This window comes from Melanotaenia boesemani, chromosome 8 (genome assembly GCF_017639745.1).
Source record: "Melanotaenia boesemani isolate fMelBoe1 chromosome 8, fMelBoe1.pri, whole genome shotgun sequence".
Taxonomy (NCBI): domain Eukaryota; kingdom Metazoa; phylum Chordata; class Actinopteri; order Atheriniformes; family Melanotaeniidae; genus Melanotaenia; species Melanotaenia boesemani.
In genome coordinates this window covers 3,261,941-3,277,196 of record NC_055689.1, presented here as the reverse complement: position 1 = coordinate 3,277,196, position 15,256 = coordinate 3,261,941, and the positions used below count along the sequence as shown (strand labels likewise).

Below are 15,256 nucleotides of genomic sequence, written 5' to 3'. Positions count from 1 at the left end.
AGATAGATAGATAGATAGATAGATAGATAGATAGATAGATAGATAGAGAGAGAGAGAGAGAGAGATGTAAATAAAATGGATTATCACATCAAGTTATTAAAAACTGAATCTCAAATATTTAGAATATAAACTACAACTAAAAACTAAAGAGTAAAACTAAAATATAAACTAAAACTTTCAGTAACTAAGTGGATTTTGTTACATGTATACACACGCACACACACACATTATATATATATATATATATATATATATATATATATATATATATATATATATATATATATATATATATATATATATATGGATGACATTCGTGGTCTACCACACCTCTTTAGTAATATGCCTTTTGTATACCTTTACTCCAGTACACCAGTACGTAAAAAACGGGACAAGTGGCATGACATCAAGGTGAAATAAGAATGATTTAGACTAATCAAAGCTCCACCACCACACACATTCATTAATTATTTAACTACAGTTGAGATGTGAGCGCCCTCTGTTGATCAAAATCGGTTATTGAAGTGGCGCTGGGATTTTGGATAAATCAGCTTAAGGGGGGGGGGGGGGGGGAGCCCATAGAGCCAACTCAATGACATGAAAATTTTTTATATATATATATATATATATATATATATATATATATATATATATATATATATATATATATAAACAGTCGCCTTATTCTGCGCAAAATAAATAAATAAATAAATAAATAACAGTTGCATTTCCGGTTTGACACTTCAACGTAAAGCCTAAAATAATCGTGAAAACCGAAAGTTTTGCGTTTCTTGAACCACGTGACATCGTTAACAGCTTTTATCTGTTACATTAACAAAATAACCAGATGCAGCAGATTTCTAATAACTGCCACTACAGTTTTAGATTTGGTCTAATGAAAGTATTGCTTTTATCCTGAAAAGACATGAGCGGAAACTGTAATGTTTCCCTTTCTCGAGAACCCGGAAGTTGCTGCGTTTGTGGAGGGAATCCATGCTGCTGCAGAGACGCGAGGTTGAATTTACAGCCGTCATGATGCTGGAGAGGAGCACAGTGAACGTGCTGGCAGAAATAATCTTCAGCAGGAGGAAAACCGGGATCCAGACACCGGAAGTAGAGGACAACATCCATTGTTGTTGCTCCAGAGCCTTCGTTCAGTGAGACCTCCCCCCCATCTTATAATCATGTGTTTTCCGCTACATCTGTGTTGTCTTTCTCTCAGTATATATGTCTATATATTCATCTGCAGTTTGCAGACATTATTGAGCCAGATAAAATATAAATATTATTTTGTACAGACTTGGCACAGTTGGACTTCAGGTCTTCATTCAGAATCATCTGGAAGTAAATCTGGACTGATGGTTTCTGTACCTTGAAACTGACATTACAAACAACCTTCCAGTCATTCCCTAACCTTTGAGGAAAGCTGTGTTGTTGACGTTTTACACTCCAGCTCTGACCCCTGTTTCCTCTCAACAGGGACAGAGATCTGTATCGCTCTGACAACAGACTGCTTCCCTCGGACTCATTATACACTGAAGTCCAAGGTAGGTTTCACCATGTTTACCAGTCAGACAGCATTGGTAATGACCACAGTCCCATTGATCCTGGATGGTGTTTGTTTTTCAAATTCCCAGCCGACTCTGGAGAGATCTGTGACCCTTGTTTTATGTAGAAAGTTTAAAAACAAAATTAATCCAGGAGCCATTCTGAAATAATTTTTTCCTCCGCTGACAGAAACGGGTGATGAGGAGGAGGAGGAGGAGGAGGAGGAGGTTCTAGATGAGGAGGCACAGCTGATGGTCAGCATGGGTCTGCCTTTGGCCTTCATCAGCTCTTCTGGGCAGAAGAGAGAGGTGAGCCAGGTTGGTTGGTGAGTTATTGATCAGTGAATTGATGGAAACATTTCCAGCTAATTTCTTTCATTACAGAGAAGGAAGACTGACAGGAAGTGGGAGACATACTGGGAAGAACAACCTGAAGAAGAAGAAGAGGAGGAAAATAACCCACAGTTCTTCAGCAAAGGTAACTGGACAGTTCATCTGTCCATCAGAAGAACAAACAAGACCAGTGACCATGCACATGAGGGTTAATCCAGAACCAGCAGGGTCAGGGTAGAACCAGCAGGGTCAGGGTAGAACCAGCAGAGTCAGGGTAGAACCAGCAGAGTCAGGGTAGAACCAGCAGGGTCGGGGTAGAACCAGCAGAGTCAGGGTAGAACCAGCAGGGTCAGGGTGGAACCAGCAGGGTCAGGGTAGAACCAGCAGGGTCAGGGTGGAACCAGCAGGGTCAGGGTGGAACCAGCAGGGTCAGGGTAGAACCAGCAGGGTCAGGGTAGAACCAGCAGGGTCAGGGTAGAACCAGCAGGGTCGGGGTGTAACCAGCAGGGTCGGGGTAGAACCAGCAGGGTCAGGGTAGAACCAGCAGGGTCAGGGTGGAACCAGCAGGGTCAGGGTAGAACCAGCAGGGTCAGGGTGGAACCAGCAGGGTCAGGGTGGAACCAGCAGGGTCAGGGTAGAACCAGCAGGGTCAATGTAGAACCAGCAGAGTCAGGGTAGAACCAGCAGGGTCAGGGTAGAACCAGCAGGGTCAGGGTGGAACCAGCAGGGTCAGGGTGGAACCAGCAGGGTCAGGGTAGAACCAGCAGGGTCAGGGTGGAACCAGCAGGGTCAGGGTAGAACCAGCAGGGTCAGGGTAGAACCAGCAGGGTCAGGGTAGAACCAGCAGAGTCAGGGTAGAACCAGCAGGGTCAGGGTAGAACCAGCAGGGTCAGGGTGGAACCAGCAGGGTCAGGGTGGAACCAGCAGGGTCAGGGTAGAACCAGCAGGGTCAGGGTAGAACCAGCAGGGTCAGGGTAGAACCAGCAGGGTCAGGGTGTAACCAGCAGGGTCAGGGTAGAACCAGCAGGGTCAGAGTAGAACCAGCAGGGTCAGGGTGGAACCAGCAGGGTCAGGGTAGAACCAGCAGGGTCAGAGTAGAACCAGCAGGGTCAGGGTGGAACCAGCAGGGTCAGGGTAGAACCAGCAGGGTCAGAGTAGAACCAGCAGGGTCAGGGTAGAACCAGAAGCTTCACTCAGGCTTAGAGAAGGGATGAGCAGCTGGTAGCAGAGCTGCTGCTCATCCTGAGGGGGGAATCTGGTTTGGATCCCTCCAGGTCGCCTTCTTTTGAAGATCTTTCTTTGATAATGAGAACTTTGAGAACCAGCCTGATGTACAGGAGTGTGTGTGTGTGTTTCTAGCCACCGATGAAGGAAGTGAGGAGGAAGATTCTGATGAAGCCGATGCTGCTGAACAGAGCAGAGATGCTGGCTGGGAATCCTACTGGGGTAAGGAGAGCTGTGGAGCTGCTTGCTGGCCAGTTGTTCGGTTTAGTTCCATGTTCCAGCTGCTAATATCCATTGTTTATCCGCACTAAAGCTGAACGTGGAGAATCTTTGCTGTGGAGCAGCTGGGTGGAGAAGCATCCAGAGACTGAAGCTGGAGGAACCACTGCTCCTTGGGATGACCCGGAAACAAAGGTTGTCTGGGACAAACATGCTACAGAGACCTACTATTTATACTGGGAGCTGTACTCTTATTGGTCAGCACAGGGGTGGACTGCTGACCAGTCTGACTGTACTGGAAACACAGGTGGAGGAGAAACAGACACACAAATCCCCTCAGAGGAAGAGATGGAGGGAAATAGTGAATCTGAGAGAGAACAGGAAGTCGAGGTTCTGAGTGATCTGATTGGATGGAGCTGCACATTAGAGGCCGACTGGAGCGGCTCACATGGAGGCAGACTGGGTGGAGGTGGAGTGGATGGAGGCAGACTGGGTGGAGGTGTGGCTGAGCTTTCAGAGGCGAAGTTGTGTGCTTCTGAAAATCCATCTGATGGTGGGAGTGATCGCCAGAGACCTGCAGCCACCTCGCAGCAGAACACCACTAAACAATCAGGTAAGGTGTGTTCCTGTTGGCGTTACCATGACAACATCATATGAAAACAGGAAAGATGGTCTAGTAATGACAGCACATATTCAACATTAGAGGAAATCAGAAATCTGGCTCACATGTCCTCAGATTGTGAGAAACCAGGATGAAGGAAGAGCTGACAGAAACAGGAAGTGTAACTCCACTTCCTGTTTCTGTCAGCTCTGAAAGCTTTACTGTCGCTCTCTTGTGAAACCACTGACCTCCTCCATGATGTTCTCAGTGTAGTGAAGGATAATCAATGTTTTTACAGACAATAACAGAAAGTCTTCACTTCCGTCTGGTTTTCCTGCTGATGGAGGTACTGATGCATGTTTGCTGCTGGGTGCTGGTCAGGTGGAGCGTAGAACTGATTTCACTGCGCTGATGCAGTGATGCCAGCTTGCTGTGTGGTGGCACACACCGATGCAGCGCTGAGCTGCTTCATTTTGTCCGAGTTCATTATAAAATCTCATTGTTAAGCTTGTGTAGGTCAGAGGACCCCACACACCCACCTGTACAGGTTGGAGGTCCATCAGCAGCCTGTGAGGCAGAGCCGAGGCTGGATGGTTCCAGCTGTCTGGAGGGACGACCTGGTCAGGGCATAAAGACATAGGTGGTTTCAGAAAAAATGTGGATTTTATTTACCCATAAAATGCTCAAACTGAACATATAAACTAAACTAAATATGCTCTGAAAATAAAACTAATGTGTTTCAACGATGCTAAATAAGTTTAACAAAATGGTGTCGTGGTGGTATTTAAAACTAGAAGAGCTGAAAATGTGTGGCCATCACACCTGGTAAAGGGTTAGTATGTAGGTTTAGTTCCTACTCCGTGTACTGGTATCCCATCCCAGTCCATCCAGGATGCTTCCATGAAAATTCCATGCAGGATGAAAACTAAATTCTAGGAAGGACAGCAGCAGTGAGACGTTTACTGAACACACCTCCACTCTGACTTCTGAATGATGTCATCCCCTGTTCGTGATGTACTGAGGATGATGATGTCCTGATGAAGGCTGAGTACTGTTGGGTCAACTGTGCTGCTTTGTTTTGACTCAGATTCTCAGCAGGCTGCCAACATCCCCAACAAACCATCTACTTCAAGAAATAAGACATCAGAAAGCAATGGTGAAGATGATGAGGATGATGAAGAACATCCAAGAGGACATGTTAAAGTCAAACACAGGTAAATTTATCCAGCTAAATGTTGACAAGTGTGGTAAATCTCTGCAGAGAATTTCTTCCTTCTGCTCAAAGTTTTTTGGGTCCAGCCCTTCTTGAGTGTCCTGAGCCGGAAAAGGGTAGCGAGTCCTCTCTGGGTCGGTAGTGAGGTTCTGCCCTAAGTGGAGGAGTTTAAGTACCTCTGGGTCTCGTTCAGGAGTGAGGGAAGGATTTACAGGCAAACTGGTGCAGCGTTTGCAGTGATTTGGAAATTAATGAATGTATGTGTGTACATATAATTTTTATTTATTTATTTTTAAGGATTTTTGGGACCTAGTGGCCTTTAATTATTTGTAAAGTGGCCTTTATTCAACTGTACCTTTACAGGAAAGGGGGTCAAAGAGAGCGGGGAATGACATGCAGCAAAGGGTCCCAGGCCGGGACTCAAACTGCTGATCCGGCTGCTCTGAGGAGCTGCAGCTTCTAAACATGGGGCCCTGCTGCACAAAAGATTTTATAAACTTCTGTTTCCGAAATCCCATCTGGTGAAGATCCAGGATCATCTAAACCCACACAGATACATGAAGATCTTTAGATGTGACAGGCTCTTCTCGTTACTGTCTTCTAAATGTTCTCTTGTATTGTTTAAATTTGTTCTCTGTGAATCTTGAAGCACCTTTGTGTTTTCCTGCAGTCATGAGCTGGACGTGGAAGAGAGTCCACAGCCTACTCCTGAGGAAGTTTGGTCTGAACTGGGACTCAAACGCAGCCTGAAGCCTCAGTAAGTCTGGTCCAGTTTCAGAAAGTTTTCTTCTGTTTGCTCCGTTTGTCCACATTTATGGTCTGCTGCTGTTTATAGTTCCACAGAGAGACTGGAAAAGAAAAAAATAACCAGCTATGTTTCACTTAGCTGGGAAACATTATCCATGAGCTGAACATCAGAAAACTGAGATTTCTATCCAGACCTGCCATGTTAGCCGGTTTTCAGGCCAGAACCAGGACCAGAATATGTTGAAGATGTACTACATGGTTCTAGTCTGGGTTTTGGCTGCTCACACGTTAATGTTAGGTTAAATACTGGGACAGGTAAAGGGTAAAGGGGTAATCACCCACAGAAATATCAGGGGAACAAAAGGAGATAGGGGTGTGTCTGATGGGGGGAGAAGAATCCTGGCAATAACTCTTATGGTCTCAGGACATATCCCACAAGTTAATTTCCATGACTGGAAAACTATATTGAAGGCAGCAGGAAGGTGATGGGAGGCTGAATCCAGTTGGTTTCCATAGCGATAAACTCCAAATAAGAACATGTAAAATGAACCATATGAGACAGATTTGATGTGTTTGTTCATGAAGTTCCTCCTGTGTCTCTTTTCCCCTTAGTTGTGACTGACCTGTAAGACCCACAAGTCTACAGACAAGTCCAGACCAGTCACTGCCTCCAGCAGACAAAGTGAATCGTTGCGTTTAGACCAGTGAACTGTTCTCCTTATTCTTTTGTTCTGAGCTGGAAACGTCACCTGTCTGTCTTGTCTTCTGAGGAGTCCTCATGATGGGTGGAGTTCTGCTGAAGTAGTTTTTCATGCTGCTGGTTGTCTCACCTGAGATTTGGGTTATTAGACACCTTGTTGATAAATGGCCACCATGCTCAGCGACTTCACTGTCCTAATGATGGAAGCCATCATTCCCATTTTTACACACACAACAAAAGAAACTAGGAGAAAAACATGTTGTCAGTCCAACTTATTAACCCATAAAACTCCAAGACATTTTTCCTAAGTTTTCCTGTTTGTTTTTTATTTATTATTATTGTTTTTAGGCCGCACGGTGGTGTGGTGGTTAGCACCGCAGCCTCACAGCAAGAAGGTCGCCGGTTCGAATCTTGGCTGGGGGAGGTTCGAACCTTGAGGGCGGTGGCCTTTCTGTGTGGAGTTTGCATGTTCTCCCCGTGTATGTGTGGGTTCCCTCCGGGTTCTCCGGCTTCCTCCCACCGTCCAAAGACATGCATGATAGGTTAATTGGTTATTCTAAATTCTCCCTAGGAGAGAGTGTGCGTGTGAATGGTTGTTTGTCTCTTTCTGTGTTGGCCCTGCGACAGACTGGTGACCTGTCCATGGTGTACCTGCCTCTCACCTGTAAAAATGCTGGGATAGACTCCAGCTCACCCGCGACCCGAAATGGAATAAGCGGTCAAGATAATGGATGGAATATTGTTTTTACAGCAGCATAAAGGCCGACCAGAAGAAGAAAGCAGAATTTATTACTAACAGAACTTTGTAGAAATAACACACAGATCAACAGTGACCAAACCTTTTCTCATCTCATCGTTCTCTCAAGTCTTGGCTTTCAGGAGAAACTCGGCACACACGTGTAACACCCCACGGTGTTCTGTCTGCAATGCATTGTGGTCTATATTGACCCGTCTAGTGACCATCAATGCTCACTACTTTTCAAGATGCATTGTGGGTAATTTTGAGTGGCATACATTTTTCTCTCTGTACATTCGGACACTACGACAAAATGGCGTGACTCCTATAGGGCACTATGTAGGGAGTAGGGTGCACATTCGGACAGAACCATAGAACTTTCTGCTCACTGGTTGATCTTTGGCTGCTCCTGATTGGACGTTACCGTCAATTTAAGCTCTTTGATTTGTGGAAAGTCTGACAGGAAGTGGCTTCATCATCATGTCCGGGTCTAAATAGAGGTCTCTTAGCAACATAGTAGTGATGGTGATGTTTTTATGATGAAATGTGATAAATAATGCTGTTATCATGGATCATTGTGGATTTACCAGATAGAGTCTCTGAATAAAACTACATTCAGTGGCTGGATTGGAAACCTCCTGGACGGGATAGAAATGCCTGGAACACTTTCAGAGAAGATCTAAAGGGTAAACTATCCATCACAGTTTACCACCCAGAGAGACACAACCGTTCCTTAGATGCTGTTAATGATAGAAGCGATAGACATGGGGGGCGCTGGAGAGCTAGTGGAGTTTTAAGGGTTAATGGGAAAAATGTAGGTATTAGGTTAAAATGAAAGTCCAACATGTGGATGTACGTCTCAACAGGAATACACACCTATAGTGTAACATCATACAGACCAGCAACAGATCCAGTATCCTCCAAACAGACTGTCTGAGACCTCCAGAACACTAGGGGGCTCCTCCCTAACTGCTGAACCTGCTCCTGGATGGGACTTCTCCTTTCTTCCACATAGATGAAGTTATATTTGTTTTTTCCCTCTTTCAGGTTTGACAGCATGTTTGTCTTCAAAGGCAGTTCAGGTCCAAAGCGTCAGAAGCAGCAGGGGACTCGGAGACCGGTCTGCACCATCAATAAACACACCAGGTTCTCTGAGACGGGTGGAGACGTCACGCAGCCTCAGATCAGGACCTCCCTCCACAAGGTACCTTCTATGTGTGTGTTCATAGTTCAGGTAGTCCACATGAAAAAAGACGAGATAAACAAATGTTTAGTTTTATAAATAAATAAATAATATAAAACAATCATAACCTTTTATTCATAATAATAATAATGATAAAAGTCTTTTTGAAAGTAACCTGATTGGTGATGAGAGAGGTGTTTAGTTACAGTCAGTTTCATCGTTGTTGAATGAGCATGACGTCTGCAACGGGACACCACAGAAGAAGACGGGGCAGATGCCAGATGGGACTTAGGCGTCCTCATGAGCTGTCAGAAATAAAAAAAAACAGATGAGTTTGTTTATGACGTAGAGCATTGATAAATGAGGACTGTGTTTGTTTTCAGGTCCAGAATTTTCTTAAGAAGCTTCAGAGGGAGAAACAGATGAGTCCGTTGGAGCTGAACCAGCCAGAATCTGTGGGAGAAATGTCCGGAGATGAAGGGAAAATAAAGGAGGAAGAAGATGGTTCAGACTCTGGGTCCAGTTTAGACACAACAGTTATGAACCCCAGCTGCAGCACTGCCATCAACTCCAGATGTGTGGAAGGTGAGAGGGAGGAGGAACCTGGTAGAAAGTTGCCATGTCTGCAGATACCAGACTTCCTCCTGTCTGACACTCCTGAGGGTAAGAGAGGCCATCACATCATTATTAAAGAATGGGACTGTTCAGCAAAAAGCTGGTGCCCTCTGACGCTGAGCAATGTCTCCAGGGTCAAAGAAACCAAAGAAGAAGAGTAGGAGAAGGAAGAAACAGCAGGTCCCAGCAGAGATGGCAGCTGACTCTGAACTGGCCAAATACTGGGCTCAGCGCTACAGACTCTTCTCTCGCTTCGACGAAGGGGTCAGGCTGGACAGAGGTCAGTTTACAAACTCCGCCCACATCTGAGTTGAAAGGAAACATCCCTCACATGCTGACCTCCAACCTCAGCCTTTTTGAGGAATCTCTCGGCTAAGCACACACAAATAAGAATGTAGAAAAATAACATAACACATAAAAAAAAGTTTAAAAAATGAAGATATAAACTATATAAAAGATATAAGAACATCTCAATATTTAAAGAAAATAAGAATTCACAGCTGATATAAATACTTACACTGCGGATAAAGTGCATTCTAGTGCAGGGATTCTCTACCTCTGCCACCGAGTCCCATTCCTGTTTTATTACTTCTATCCAGACGGAGGTGGTGAACTGGCCCTGTCATCCTTTTTTCTTCGTCTCATAGATGCACACCTCAAAAATGTTTATCAGATTGATCAATCAATCAATCAGTCTTTATTTATAGAGCACTTTTCATACATAAATGTAGCACATAGAGCCAGGATTTGATATCTAAAATACAGTTGAAAAGGGCATCCATTGGTCTCGTGTCATCAGGAGACATGGAGATGTACAACTGAGTATCATCAGCATAACTGTGGAAGTTTACTCCATGCCTCCTGATGACGCTGCCAAGAGGGAGCATATACAAATTAAAAAGAACAGGGCCTAAAACTGACCCTTGAGGCACACCACATGTCATTTTATGGATCTTAGAGGAGCATGTATCCAAACTTACCATGTAAGTTCTGTCTGTGAGATAGGAAGTGAACCAGTTGTGAACAGCACCAGAGGCCCACCGGGTGTTTCAGTCTGTTTAAAAGAATAGTGTGGTCTACTGTGTCAAAGGCTGCGCTAAGATCCAGTAGCACCAAGACTGAGAGGTTCTGTGAGTCACGGTTAATCCTAAAATCATTTAAAACCTTCAGGAGAGCAGTCTCTGTGCTGTGGTTCACCCTAAATCCAGACTGATATATCTCAAGGATATTTCTACTATTTAAAAAATCATTAAGCTGAATAAAAACCAGTTTTTCGAAAATTTTACTTAAAAATGGTAAGTTGGATACAGGTCTATAGTTATTAAAATCATTACAATCCAAATTGCTCTTCTTCAGAAGGGGCTTCACCACCGCCGTTTTAAAGGCTGCAGGGAAAACGCCCATCTGAAGAGAGCAATTTATCATGCATAAAAGCTCGTCTTTAAAAAATCCATAAAATGATTTAAAAAGTGAAGTGGGAATTGGGTCTAAAAGACATGTGGTGGGTTTTACTGTGGAGAAAACTTTATCAAGGATCTCAGCATTAACCAGAACAAAACTGTCCAGTGTTTCCTCAGGTAAAACCAAGCACTCAGATGTGTTCGTGTTCTGGTTGGATAAAATACCACATCTGATGGCACTGATTTTACCTCTGAAGTGGTCTGCAAACTGCTCACAGAGAGAGTCCGTGGGGGTTCGCTGGGAGTTGTTAAAGTCAGGGTTACATAGGCGATCTATGGTGGAAAAAAGAACCTTGGGATTATTTTTATTGTTACTGATTATTTTTGCGAAGTATATGTTTCTTGAGTTCCTTAGTGCGTTATTGTAAATTTTAAGTTGCTCACAAAATAGCTGATAATTTATTGTCATTTTATTTTTCCTCCATCTCCTTTTTGCCGCCCTGCAATTTCTTTTGAGTTTTTTGACCTCCTCATTCCTCCAGGGAGATATAAGTTTTGGGTAAATCTTTTTTGTAGTGAGTGGAGTAACAGAGTCGAGGCTTGTCTTCAGTTTACTGTTTTAAGTGTTCAACAATAAAATCACAGGGTGCAGGTAAAATCACAGGAGGACATTTATCTAAAACCTTGATAAAATTTGCAGCCACTTCAGAGGTTAGATAGCGCTTCCTCACAGTTCGCACCGAGGTCTCCCGCTGAATAAAACCGGTGATGTTAAAAAACACACAGTAGTGGTCAGAGACAGCCAAGTCAACAACGTCACATGATCAACACAGTTCAACTAAGTAAAAAATGGCTTCATGCAGCAGAATCAGCAGTTACTGAGGCAGACATGCTAACTAGCATGTAGCTAACTACAGATTTACTGTTCAACCCACAGGACCGCGAACAGCCGATTACTGTTCGTAGTCCAGTGGGTTGGAAGTTTTCCACCCAGTTCCACTAGAACCTGGGACAGGTCTTACATTATTTTTCTCTAACGGTTTAATAATTTACTGGATTCTTCCCACACCTCAGTTTTAAATTCCAGGTCAGGACCTAGAAACATTTAGAATGTTTCTTGGTCCAGTGGTTCTTAAAACGGGGGGGGGGGGCAGGGCAGCTAAATGAAACTTATAGTTTTTGCATTGCTAGCAAAACAAATTCGGTAAAGTGCCAATAGGCAAATTAACTTTATTGTTGACTATGAAAAGGGGACTCAGCAGAAAAAGTTTGGGAAACATTGTTCTAGTCAAAGTTTGATTTTAAAAGCAGAGATGAGTCGGTTTTGCTGAGGTCAGTAGGAAGTGGATTCCATAACTGGGGGAGCAGAGCGGCTGAATGCTCTGACTCCAGAGGAGAGGTAGAGCTGGGTGTCATCTGCATAGCACTGGAAGTTGATGTGATATTTCTGAAAGAGGTGGGAGTATGTAAAAGGTGATATTGGATTAACTCTGTACCTAACAACACCCAGCAGATATCCAGGAGAGAGTCTAACAGTGTCAGCTTACATAAAACATGATGCATCTAAAGGCCCAGTTCATCCTGACGACTCATTTAGGTTGACCAGGTCTGTCCAGCAGATCCGGCTCGCAGCTGAAACTTGAAATCAACTGATAGAGATTTTATTTATTGATGCATCTGCATCTTGTTGTGTTGATGGTTTACTTTAATAACACGAGGAACAAACAAGCAAAAGAAAAGCTGGTGGACATTTCTGTAAATAAAGAAAAACGTAATTTTCTGCATCAACAGTTTCCAGAGCAACAAACCCAGTCAGTTAGCTTCAAGAGCACCACAGAGTTTTTAAGTTCCAGTTCAAGAATCTTTATTTTCCCCTGGGGGCAATTACTTTTACAGCGAGTAACAACATGTATAATAAAAACAACTGATGCCGTCACGCCCTGAAGTACACATCTATTTCTCTGAAATCTGGAACTGTTTCAGAGGGCTGGTTCTCTGTGACTCCGGAGAGGATCGCCCAGCACATTGCCCTCCGGGTGGAGAACAGCTTTCCTGACTCTCAGCTGGTGATCGACGCCTTCTGTGGAGTGGGAGGGAACGCCATCCAGTTCGCCCTCACAGGAAAGAGAGGTTTGAGTTTTCTGCACCTCCATTTTCTCATTCTGACGGTATCTCTGCAGTTTCTTTCCTCTTGGATGTCATGTTCTATGTTTAGTGGTAGAGTGACCGGAACAACACAGGATGGGGTTTCTGATGCATCTGCTCCTCTGGTCCTGTAAACAATAAGCCCAGCTCATTGTAATCTACTTTTTATTTTTCTCATTTTTGTAAAGTTGTTGGAAGTTTAGATCCTAGACTGTACACCCCTCATTTGAATATGAGAATATTTAATATTCAGAGATGAAATATTCCTGTAACAGAGCCTTTCTGTGGCCACTAATGATCCAGTCTGGCATGAAAGAAGGAATTCCTCAGTCAGTTGAGGAGCTGCAGAGTTCTGGAAGTTGGAGTTGATCTTGAAGGAGCTCACAGCAGATGTTCCTGCTTGTGTTTAAAGCTCCACACAGCTCTCCACAGTCTGGAGAAAGTTTTTCACTAACAGAATTCATGATCACAAATTATTATTCCAATTATTGTATTATGAGCTATTTTATAGGATCATGATTATATTATGTTACCATGTTCATTCATTCATTTCCATGCCACTTAGTAAAATCGCGGGGTAGCAGGACAGGTCGCCAGTCAATCACAGGACCAACACAGAGACACAAACAACCACTCACACTCAGTCCTAGGTAGAATTTAGATTTGGGTAACATTAGGTTACTTTGGACAGGCTTGAACCAGCAGCCTTCTTGCTATGAGGCTGCGATGCTAGCCACTGCACCATTGTGCAGGCCTACTATTATGTCAAGAACTGTATGAGGCACATAGCAGGACATAGAAATCAATGAATATGAATAAAATATATGCACAGGTGGTTTTACCCGAAGAAAGCCTCGTCATCATTTTCATCATCAGTTTGCTCCTGAATGATGTTTTCAGAAATGTCTTGACCTGAGATGAGGAAGTTTATGAGCTGTATGCAGATACTGGCTGGAGGCTAACCAGCAGAGTTTATTTAATCATCCATCAGGGAACTGATTTTAGACTTTCCCTAAAAATCCTGAAAAGAAAAATTTGTTGTTTTCTTCCAAACCTCAGAGGTGACTTTACTCTGATTTTAATGTCAAATAATGTTTCATAGTTCCCCCACTTTGAACATACCTTGAAATGTTCAAATTCAAAGTATTAAACATCTGTCTCCTGCTTCCTATCTCCTGGCCCGTTTCCTGCCCCATATCACTGTCTCCTGCTTCCTATCTCCTGTCCCCTGTCTCGTTGTGGACTCAGTCTTGGCCGTGGACATAGATTCCGTGAAGTTAGACATGGCTCGGCACAACGCTGCGGTTTATGGCGTCACACACAGAATCGACTTTGTGCAGGGCGACTTCCTTCAGCTGGCGTCCCATCTCCGTGGAGACGTGGTTTTCCTGTCTCCTCCATGGGGAGGACCAGACTACCTGACTGCTGACGTGTTTGACATCAGGACCATGATGAAGCCTGATGGATATCCTTCTGTAAAGCAGATGTTTAATCTAAGTGTCCTCTGGCCTCTCACATGACAGGAATGAAATATTTCCTGTCCTATAAGACAAAAAGATAACCTGAAGTTAACCTTTCTTGTCCTCCTTAACTCCTGACACATTTAAGATTTTCTGCCTAGCAAAGAAGATCTCAGATAACATCGTCTTCTTCCTGCCTCGGAATGCTGACACAGATCAGGTGTGTTTTATCCAGAGATTTTTTTTGTTACACATCATTGTGAGTTGCTCTGCTCTGCAGCAGCCGCTGTTTTTAGTCTGGAGACGGACGGTACGTTGGCCTGTTGAATTCTTTCCCCACAGCTGCATCATTATCATCATCATGCATTAATATAAACCAGCGTGTCAGTGACTGGCTCAGCTGAGTTTCTCAGTTTGAAGAATTAACTTACTTTTATGATGGATCACTGCACATCTGGTTAATTTCTGGAGCTGAACAAACTTTATTGAACTGCAGCTTGAAGCAGCACCACTCAGACCTGTCCTCCATGTTTGTCACAGATCGTCTCTCTGGCGGGTCCAGGAGGAAAGGTGGAGGTGGAGCAGAACTTCCTCAACAACAAGCTGAAGACTGTCACTGCATACTTTGGCAGCTTGATCAAGACAGACTGCTCATAAGTCTGGAACAGATGTGGATTTATATAAATAGTTTTTACTGTATTTCTCTGTAATGTTATCTTTGTGAGGTCCTGACTCAACATGTAGAACCTGAGCAGCTCAGTGTTCTGGATTGATGCTGCAGCTTGCTTCTGGTGGTGTATGAGGGCAGTAATGTGTCAGTAATCTGATTCAGTCTGTGTGGGATTTCTTACATCCCGTCCATTCAAAGAAGCCTGACCAACCCCGTCCAGAACATCCCTGTCGGCTGGGAGACTTCGGAGGGACCGGCCTGGTTTCTGACTGCAAGCCTGCGTTCTGGGGTCTGACCACAGATCCCAGAACCACAGTGTGGCTTATTTACACAACAGAAGCAGCAGTCAGAGGTGGAGCAATTCCCAGGTCTCACATCTAATCTTTAAACTTGACACAACTGTAAACTTTGATGTAAAATAACTCATTTTAACCAATTTTTAAAAATAAAGGCTTTGACACTG

General features: G+C 43.9%; 1 protein-coding gene across 2 annotated transcripts in view; it reads left to right on the top strand.

Annotated features, from left to right (window-relative positions):
- Window positions 1–15,256, top strand: part of tgs1 (trimethylguanosine synthase 1) — a 16,116-nt gene extending 860 nt beyond the window's left edge. For both annotated transcript variants that reach the window (XM_041991607.1, XM_041991608.1), the window contains exons 2-16: window positions 960–1,157; window positions 1,480–1,547; window positions 1,738–1,856; window positions 1,932–2,025; window positions 3,240–3,326; window positions 3,418–3,936; window positions 5,012–5,138; window positions 5,808–5,894; window positions 8,368–8,524; window positions 8,887–9,166; window positions 9,252–9,398; window positions 12,502–12,648; window positions 13,912–14,128; window positions 14,265–14,343; window positions 14,664–15,256. In XM_041991607.1, coding sequence (XP_041847541.1) covers window positions 994–1,157; window positions 1,480–1,547; window positions 1,738–1,856; window positions 1,932–2,025; window positions 3,240–3,326; window positions 3,418–3,936; window positions 5,012–5,138; window positions 5,808–5,894; window positions 8,368–8,524; window positions 8,887–9,166; window positions 9,252–9,398; window positions 12,502–12,648; window positions 13,912–14,128; window positions 14,265–14,343; window positions 14,664–14,780 — 2,409 coding nt within the window. In that variant the 5' untranslated portion in view covers window positions 960–993 and the 3' untranslated portion in view covers window positions 14,781–15,256. The remainder of the gene's footprint in view (window positions 1–959; window positions 1,158–1,479; window positions 1,548–1,737; window positions 1,857–1,931; window positions 2,026–3,239; window positions 3,327–3,417; window positions 3,937–5,011; window positions 5,139–5,807; window positions 5,895–8,367; window positions 8,525–8,886; window positions 9,167–9,251; window positions 9,399–12,501; window positions 12,649–13,911; window positions 14,129–14,264; window positions 14,344–14,663) is intronic.